This window comes from Hyla sarda, chromosome 7, assembly GCF_029499605.1.
Source record: "Hyla sarda isolate aHylSar1 chromosome 7, aHylSar1.hap1, whole genome shotgun sequence".
NCBI lineage: Eukaryota > Metazoa > Chordata > Amphibia > Anura > Hylidae > Hyla > Hyla sarda.
This window is the reverse complement of record NC_079195.1, coordinates 151,371,152-151,380,974: the sequence shown is the minus strand read 5'-3', so window position 1 is coordinate 151,380,974 and position 9,823 is coordinate 151,371,152. Positions and strand designations below refer to the sequence as shown.

Sequence of the window (9,823 nt, the reverse complement as noted above, 5' to 3'; positions counted from 1 at the left end):
CTGAGGGTTTTCAAGGAGAATATTCAGAGCTTGTTTGTCTTTAACTTTCTCCCTCCTAATCAACAATTACTGCTCACAGGACAACTACAAGGGCTAGCAATAGAGGAAGTCCACACTTGGCCCGCCTCCGAGAAGGCGATGGTAGAACAGATCTTCGAGGTGTTATATCAGGTATTTGAGGCACATTTTCCGTCAGAGGTTCGCCTCCGGTTGTACGAAAGGCGACAAAAGCCAGGTGAGACTCTGAGAGCTTATGCAGTAGCTTTACAAAATACCCTAGAGACTGTTCAAAAGTTAGACAGTATCACTCCCAATCAGGGTAACAAAGTATTGATGGACAGGTTTATTGATGGGGCTCATAACAAATGGGACAAAGCTCAGTTGAGGACGTTAGCGGTACAAAATCCCAATCTGTCCTTCTCTGCTTTTAAAAGACTGGCTATTCATGTTATAGAGCCCGACACTGAGTCTGAAGAGAGTTATGCCCCTATGCCAGAACCCCAGGGTGCGGAAGCCGGCCCCATACCACCACCACCGGCTCCAGCCCCAGTGTCCAATACCCTATCAGCCTTTACAGCCTCAGAATTTCAGAGTGTCAAACCGGACATTGAACAATTGACTCAGGCTGTGAATGAACTTTCCAGTCAGGCCGCTCAGGCCAACCGTGAACAGCCCCTACCTAAGAGACCTATATCTGCTGATGCCCCTCGTCAGGTTAATCCCCACCATAATCTGCCCAATAGGCCCCCCCAGGGACTCAAAGACCCTTTTGTACCTATTGTAACAAATCGGGACATTGGAAGGTACAATATTGCGATTTAAACAGATTTCCCCTGAGGTCGCGGACCGGCCCTTAGGAAAACAGATATCAGGTCCAAACCCAGAACAATCTAAGTCAGGACTCTCACTACATGTCGCCCCCTGCCCCTATGTTAAAGTCATTGTAGAAGGTATCCCGTTGGAGGCGCTAATATATACAGGGTCACAAGTGTCCACTGTATCTAAAGACATGTTTTACAAGTGCTGGAATGCTAATTTGTTTTGTGAACCCGACAGTGTTGATTTCAAGGTAGTGGCAAGTAACGGGAAACCAATACCCAGGCATGGATATGGGGAACCCACCATTCAAGTGGGAAAACATGTGCTTAAGGGACAGGGAGTGATTGTAACTGATGTGTCTGATAAGGGGTTTTCAGAATTCATATTGGGGAACATTGCTTTACTGACATAGTAGATTCTTAGCATGCCTCTCTCCCCTACATGTCCCCATCAGGCCAGCGGGCTGTGCAGCACCACCTAAAGGTTCTCCAAGTGTAGCAGAAGTTTGCCAATCGACGAGGAGAAGTTTGCAAAGTACGGATTCAAGACCTCAGGTTGGTGATATTACAACCTAACACAGAGACCGTTCTGTGGTGCCATGCACGTCCTGGAGTGAGAAACAAGGACTATTAAGCCCTGTGTATCCCCCTGCAGATGTGGCAGGCATGTCGGGAATACTGCTGCCTAAGAGTCTTATTATTGCTCTTAAAATGTGTTAGTAGCAAAATATGCAGTGCATCTCCCTGCAGACGTGGCAGGAATAACCAGTAGTCTACCATATGTAGGACGTGATATTATTGCTCTGAAAATGTGTCAGTAACAATAATTGCGTGGGGCATCCCCCTGCAGAAGTTGGCAGATGTAACAGGCATACTATAGCATATGAGTCGTGATATTATTCCTCTGAAGAGATGTCAGTAACAACAATTGCCGTGCACCCCCCCCCCCCCCCCTGCGGGTGTGGTAGGAATAATGGGTATACTACCACCTACGGCTTGTAAAGTTATGCTCTGAATGTGTCAATAACAATAATTACGCAGTGCATCCCCCTGCGGACATGGCAGATGTTACAGGTCTACTACCGCATATGAGTCGTGATATTATTGCTCTGAAGAGGTGTCAGTAACAACAATTGTAGTGCATCCCCTTACAGGCGTGGCAGGCATAACGGGTATACTACCACCTATGGTTCGTAATGTTATGCTGTCAAAGTGTCAATAACAATAATTACGCAGTGCATCCCCCTGCAGACGTGGCAGGCATAACGGGTATATTACCATCTATGAGTCATAATATTATTGCTCTGAAGACGTGTCAGAAACAATAATTACGCAGGGCCTCCCCCTGCAGACGTGGCAGGCCTAACATGTATGCTGTCATATATTACAAACCTCTGAGGATGTATTAAAGTTATGTAAGGCTTTGATTTTTTTGTCCATAAAGTTAGATATGCATGCTATGAATATCATGTGCTATCATGTGCAGTATAAATGCTAACAAAACATATGCATAGTATGAATGCTATGAGCATATGTACCAAATAGATGCTATGAGCGTATGAACCGTATGAACCTTGCAAGCACGTGTACAGTCTAAATGTTACGACCATGTGCTACTAGCGTATGACCAATAAACGTTTCTATGTAAACCCGACCTAAATACTATGTACTATGCACAGCACCAATGTTATGAGCCTATGACCCATGTAAAACTATGCACTTCTGTATCACACCACACTATATGCATAAAACAGCACAAATGCTGTGAACATACGATATACAAACTATGAGCCTATGTGCAGTATGAATGCTAAAAGCATATGTGCAGTATAACAGCTATGTGCGTACGTGCATAATGAATGCTTTGAGCGTACGTACAGTATGAATATACAAACGATATACAAACTATGAGCCTATGTGCAGTATGAAGGCTAAAAGCATAAGTGCAGTATAACAGCTATGTGCGTACGTGCATTATGAATGCTATGAGCGTGCATACAGTATGAATGCTATGTGCCATATAAATGCTAAGACCATATGTACTGTATGAACTCTATGTGCATATGTGCATTAAAATGCTACAAGCATATGAACCGTATGAAATTATGAAAACTATGATACAGTACAATGCTACGAGTGTGCGTGCAGAATAAATGCTATGAGCGTATGTGCAGTATAAATGCTATTGGCATAAGTGCAACAAGAACACTTTGAGAAAAAGTGGAGTATAAATGCTATCAGCGTATGTGCAGTATAAGTGCTGAAAGTGTGCGAGCAGAATCAACGCTATGAGTGTATATGCAGTATGACTGCTATAAGCGTCAATGCAATAACCGAACTATGTGCATATGCAGTATAAATGCTGAACAATGTGCAGTATACATTTTATGAACATAAATGCCATAACTTCTGCGAGGGTGTGTGCAGTGTAAAAACTATGAGGGTGCGTGCAGTATAAATACTATGACCGTGCGTGCGGTATAAATACTATGAGTGTGCGTGCGGTATGAATACTATGAGAGTGCGTGCGGTATAAATACTATGAACGCACGCACGGTATGAATACTATGAACATGCTTGCAGTATAAGTACTATTACGCTTCATGCGTAATTGCCTGAACTAATGAATAATAATGTTCCTGATCCTGCACAGGTGATGCCGTAAACACTAAAATTGCTGATTTTTGGTCACATCCCATCCCAAAAAAAGTTACATGCATACAAAGTGGTACGACGCAGGGCATACCTGTAAGCCCTGCACCAGGACCCGGCATATAACGCGGGGTCACGCCGTGACCCCGCGTCATACAGGGTCGGTGCCGGTGGCTAATGATAGCCAGACCCTGGGCTAATATCCTACGGCACCGATTGCTGTGTCACGTGCTATTAACCCTTTAGACGCGGCGATCAAAGTTGATTGCCGCTTCTAAAGTGAAAGTGAAAGCTTCCCAGCAGCTCAGTCGGGCTGATCTGGACAATCGCAATAAGATTGCAATGTCCCGATCAGCTACGACACGGGCGGAGGTTCCATTACCTGCCTCCGTCGCATCCAATCGGCGATTGATTGCTCCAAGCCTGAGATCCAGGCTTGAGCAATCGCCCACCTATAACACTGATCAATGCAAAGCTATGGCTTTGCAGGGATCAGTGTAAAAGATCAGTGTGTGCAGTGTTATAGCCCCCTATGGGAGCTATAACACTGCAAAAAAAAAGTTAATATAGGTCATTTAACTCCTTCCCTAATAAAAGTTTGAATCACCCCCCCCCCTTTTCCCATTTAAAACAAAAACTGTGTAAATAAAAATAAACATGTCGTATCGCCGCATGCGTAAATGGCCAAATTATAAATATATATATGGTTAATTAAACTGCACGGTCAATGGTGTATGCGCAAAATAATTCCAAAGTCCAAAATAACGTCTTTTTGGTCCCTTTTTATATGCTGAAAAAATGAATAAAAAGCGATCAAAAAGTCCCATCAATATAAAAATGGTACCGCTAAAAACTTCAGATCACGCTGCAGAAAATGAGTCCTCATACCAGCCGGTACGCAGAAAAATAAAAAAGTTATAGAGGTCAGATTTAACGTATAAATTTTCCTGCATGTAGTTATGATTTTTTTCAGAAGTACGACAAAATCAAACCTATATAAGTAGGGTATCATTTTAACCGTATGGACCTACAGAATAATGATAAAGGGGGAGATTTAGCAAAACCTGACTAGAGGAAAAGTGGTGCAGTTGCCCATAGCAACCAATCAGATTGCTTCTTTTATTTTTAACAAGGTCTGTGAAAAATGAAAGAAGCAATCTGATTGGTTGCAATGAGCAACTGGTCATTTTTTCCTCTGCACAGGTTTTGATAAATCTCCCCCAATGTGTCATTTGTACCGAAAAATGCACTGCATAGAAACGGAAGCCCCCAAAAGTTACAAAATGGCATTTTCTCTTCAATTTTGTCGCACAATGATTTTTTTTTTCCAAATCGACATAAATTTTTGGGTAAAATGACTGATGTCACTGCAAAGTAGAATTGGTGGTGCAAAAAATAAGCCATCATAAGGAATTTTAGGTGCAAAATTGAAAGCGTTATGATTTTTTAGAAGGTGATGAGGAAAAAATGAAAATGCAAAAACAGAAAAACCCTGCGTCCTTAAGGGGTTAAAAATAACAGATCATGGCACAAAAAATTAACCCTAACAATGCTCCATAGGTGGAAAAATAAAAAAATAATAGGGGTCAGGACATGTCATGGAACAAACATTCTTTTTCAAGTTTTCTGTTATTTTTATTTTTTTAACCATAAAACAAAACAAAAATGATCCATGTTTGGTATAATTAGAATCATGCTGACCCAAAGAATAAAGTTAGCATGTCATGTTGACCATATTGTGAACTTCGAATGGAGGGCACGTGCCAACTCACACTCTGTGCACGAGGAGAGCCAGAGTGCCATGCAGGAAATCCCCCTCCCCACCATTCAGCTATGCCCTAGCTGGAATTTCCACAAAATTTTTTGTACCTTGTTCTGAGTCTTTATAAGGCTAAGTGGCCAAAGCAAGAAGTGTATTCAAAAGGAATAGGACATATAAAGGAAGGACTTATACTTGTCCTCCCTTGTGGATCCACATCTGACTTTGGCTCAAAAACTGCAGTGGCAGTATTCTAAAAACTGCCAGAAAGAAAACCAAGTGGAAACTTAGCCTTATTCTTTTAAAAAGAGCTTGTACTGTCCTTTTTCCTGGAAACTGTTAACCTGTAAGAGGTATAATAATAACATATATTTCATGTGTGTGTTTATGCAAGGTGGGTCACATAATTTTCTACCTTTATGCTACAGCCTTCTAAACATTACAACGTTTAATCAATAAAGAGTGAAACTTCATACCCTGGTGCCTAGCACCAAGCTGCCCTGTGCTGTAATCGAATGGCACTCAGAACAAAACCAAGCTTTCCTGTCTGTCACCAGAGATCAGTTCTCAAAGGCCGAACAGCCTTGACATGGATATTGCTGGTGTAGCTGTTACTTTTAACCATGACATCACTCAAAACATTGTTATCCTGAGCACACATTACTTCAAAGCCAGGAACAAATCAACCATAGCAAAGGGTGTGATACTCTGTGTGCTGCTCTGTTGCTTCTTTACACATCTTTTCCTGTTAAGTCTAGTTCATATTTATTCAGGTTTACTGCATGTAGATACTACTACAGATTATTGACCTGTACTTTGTTTTCCTGCAACATTTAACTTCTTACAACTCTTATTTACATTCTGACTTAATGTTTATTCCTGATATATACTCCCTTTACGAAGCAATGAAAGGAGTTTGGTGGAATTAAGTTTTGCTTTTGTCTGACCCATCACAAAGAGGATTCAAAGTCAATATGTTGCAACAAATTTTAAGGGACATGTACATTGATCCTGACCTTCTTGCGGAGCTCAATGAGGAGCAGAAACAAATTCTATTTTATAAGATGAGGGAAGAGCAAATCAGACGTTGGACTGAGTGGGATAGAAATCTGGATAAGGAGGAGTCCAAAATGAAAATCAAAGCCAAGTTCCAACACAGTAAGTGGCAATGAAGAAAAAAAAATATTATTGATTGCCTGCATGGAAAATGATGATAGATTATAATATATGTCAATAATCTGTAATATCATTGCTAATAAGCAAACTTTAAGCTGTATAAAGTGTGTGATGTTTGCTTCTGAAATATATTTTAGGATCATATAATTGGGAATGCTTATATACCTCCAAGTATAAAAAATGCTAATATTTGGTTCTTTGAAGCCGATATTGGGGAACATACAGCAGCTTCAAATAGTCAGTGCTCCACAATAACCCACAAATCTTGTCCATAGAGGCTGCTTACATTATAAATAAGCAATCCACCCCACAAAGTTCTATGCATAGCACATAATATGCACTTAAAATGAGTGCATTATGCATTCAGTGTTATTGAACTCAGTTCTTATGAAAGATAAATATCTTCAGTTATCTTTTACAAGCTATATAATCAGTACACATGCATGCCATACATTTAAGTTTAGCTGTGGGTATCATGGAAACTTGGAAACCCGCTTACATTTTTGTTAATCATTTGTTTTATTTTTCATCAAGTCTAAGTACAACCTTAGGGTTATGTTCACACTGAGGAATTGGAGAGAAATTTACTCAAGTAATTCCACTCCAAATCATCCACCAATGAAAGTTCCATTGACTATAATGGACTTTCCGCTGCCCTGTTCACACTGTGGAATGTCTTCAAGCAGAATTATGACCCTGAATTCTGTTCTGCCTAAAGGTAGAGCAAGTTCATTCTTCAGGCTGAATCCACGAGTAAAAGCCCATTGAAGTCAATGGGATTTGTTTTACTGACTAAACGAGTTCACACAGAATTAATTCGTACTGAAATTCCATGTGAAAATTCTGCACAAATTCTGTGGAAGGGAGAAAATAGTGAAAATTAAGATTTTCCTGACTAAATTTATTCCTCTTCAATTCCGCTTCATTTCCTCAGTGTGAACATACCCTTAGCCTTTTTCAATTTCTTCCTCCATTCTTCCCTTTTCCTAGCTCCTTGTGGCTACCTAGCAGTTTGTTATTCTAAGAATCTGGACATCATTTACCTGATAGCGACATTCAAGCTTCTTTCTACTAAACCTGTACTTAAAAAAATTCCTTTAGTAAGTAATTTAGGTAATTGTCTTATTAGCCAGTCAGGTAACCTTTGGCAGATTATTTTAGCACTTGGCTAAAATAGTGAACTGAAACTTTGCAGTTACAAATTTACTTAGGCTAGGTATACATCAGCAGCCCAGGAGGATAGGATGCTGGAGTATAATATGTTGAACATTGTCTACAACTGACTACGTTTGACACATTTGTGTGCCATATACTACTTTGGTGTTATTCAGTGAAATTCAAAAGCCTGGTCCCTTTCAGCATCTACTTAATAGCAGAAGAATTAACAGAAATGGGTAAATATGCACAAAATTTCCTTTAGGAAAGGTATTTTTAACTATTATGGTGGTCCAGAAGAAAGCTCACTCCATAAAAACAATGAGCCATTAATTTTAATTGTATTGAGTTACATTTTATTTCAATAGACAAAAATCAGCAATTAAAAGCTTGAAATGTGAGAAAAACAATCTTTTTCTAACTCCTTTACAGTCCTCTTGGTACTTCTTTGTATTACTTTCTGATTGAATTCTGCAGACATTTTGTTAGGTGAATCTTTACTTTAACTTGCCTATTATCTTGACAGCTTAACCACAGTTTAAAATCACCCACCTTACCCCACAATTTTCTCTACAATGAGGTTTTTCTTTTAATAGCATTGATGAGCTTCAATTCTTAGAATAAAAATGCAGCAATCAAATCAATGGCTAACAATATCATTGTTTTCGGTTGTGAGTCCCAGCTTACAATGACATGATTGGAAAATTGGCCACAGATAAGCCATAGGGATTTGCTACAGGACATATACATAGAGTAAGACTTGCAAGAATAACATGGTTAAATCAAATTAGCACTTTAAATGCTAATGTTAAATTTAAATTACACGGGATTGAGTTTGTCCTTCCAGCAAAGCCTATTAGTGTCACAAATGGAATAGAAGAGCGAATAGAGACTCACATTAGTACAATGTACAATGCAGTCTTTGAATATGAATTATAAAAAAAGATTACAGTCTTCATTTTATACTCCCATATAGAAGAAGACATAAAAATATTGTATGTTTAGCTGATCAAGAATAACCAAATTGATGTCACATTTATTTTATTACCTACTTCTTTGTTTATTTAAAGGGGTACTCCGGTGGAAAACTTTATTTTTTTTAATCAACTGGTGCCAGAAATGTAAACAGATATGTAAATTACTTCTATTAAAAAAAATCTTAATCCTCCCTTTAGTTATTGGCTGCTGAATACTACAGAGGAAATGATTTTCTTTTTGAAACACAGAGCTCTCTGCTGACACCACAAGCACAGTGCTCTCTGCTGATATCTCTGTCCATTTTAAGAACTGTCCAGAGTAGGAGACAATCCCCATAGCAAACATATGCTGCTCTGGACAGTTCCTAAAATGAACAAAGATGTCAGCAGAGAGCACTGTGTTCCAAAAAGAAAATAATTTCCTCTGTAGTTTTCAGCAGCTAATAAGTACTAGAAAGATTAAGATTTTTTAATAGAAATAATTTACAAATCTGTTCAACTTTCTGGCACCAGTTGATTAAAAAAAAAAAAATTCCACCGGAGTCCCCCTTTAACCCCTTAAGGACAAGGCCATTTTACACCTTAGGACCAGAGCATTTTTTGCACATCTGACCACTGTCACTTTAAACATTAATAACTCTGGAATGCTTTTAGTTATCATTCTGATTCCGAGATAGTTTTTTCGTGACATATTCTACTTTAACATAGTGGTAAAATTTTGTGTTAACTTGCATTCTTTCTTGGTGAAAAAGCCGAAAATTTGATGAAAAATTTGAAAATTTTGCATTTTTCTAACTTTGAAGCTCTCTGCTTGTAAGGAAAATGGATATTCCAAATATTTTTTTTTTCGATTCACATATACAATATGTCTACTTTATGTATGCATCATAAAATTGACATGTTATTACTTTTGGAAGACACCATAGGGCTTCAAAGTTCAGCAGCAATTTTCCAATTTTTCACAACATTTTCAAACTCACTATTTTTCAGGGACCAGTTCAGGTTTGAAGTGGATTTGAAGGGTCTGTATCTTAGAAATTACCCACAAATGACCCCATCATAAAAACAGCACCCCCCAAAGTATTCAAAATGACATTCAGTCAGCGTTTTAACCCTTTAGGTGTTTCACAGGAAAAGCAGCAAAGTGAAGGAGAAAATTTACAATCTTCATTTTTTACATTCGAATGTTCTTGTAGACCCAATTTTTGAATTTTTACAAGGGGTAAAAAGAGAAAATTTATACTTATGTTTGTAGCCCAATTTCTCTCAAGTAAGCACATACCTCA

The 9,823-nt window shown here is 38.9% G+C and overlaps 1 protein-coding gene across 1 annotated transcript in view; it reads left to right on the top strand.

The window, feature by feature from the left end:
* Nucleotides 1-6,001: 6,001 nt before the first annotated feature.
* SH2D4B (SH2 domain containing 4B) overlaps nucleotides 6,002-9,823 on the top strand; it is a 574,201-nt gene continuing 570,379 nt past the window's right edge. The window contains exon 1 of the mRNA XM_056529781.1: nucleotides 6,002-6,387. Coding sequence (XP_056385756.1) covers nucleotides 6,204-6,387 — 184 coding nt within the window. The 5' untranslated portion in view covers nucleotides 6,002-6,203. The remainder of the gene's footprint in view (nucleotides 6,388-9,823) is intronic.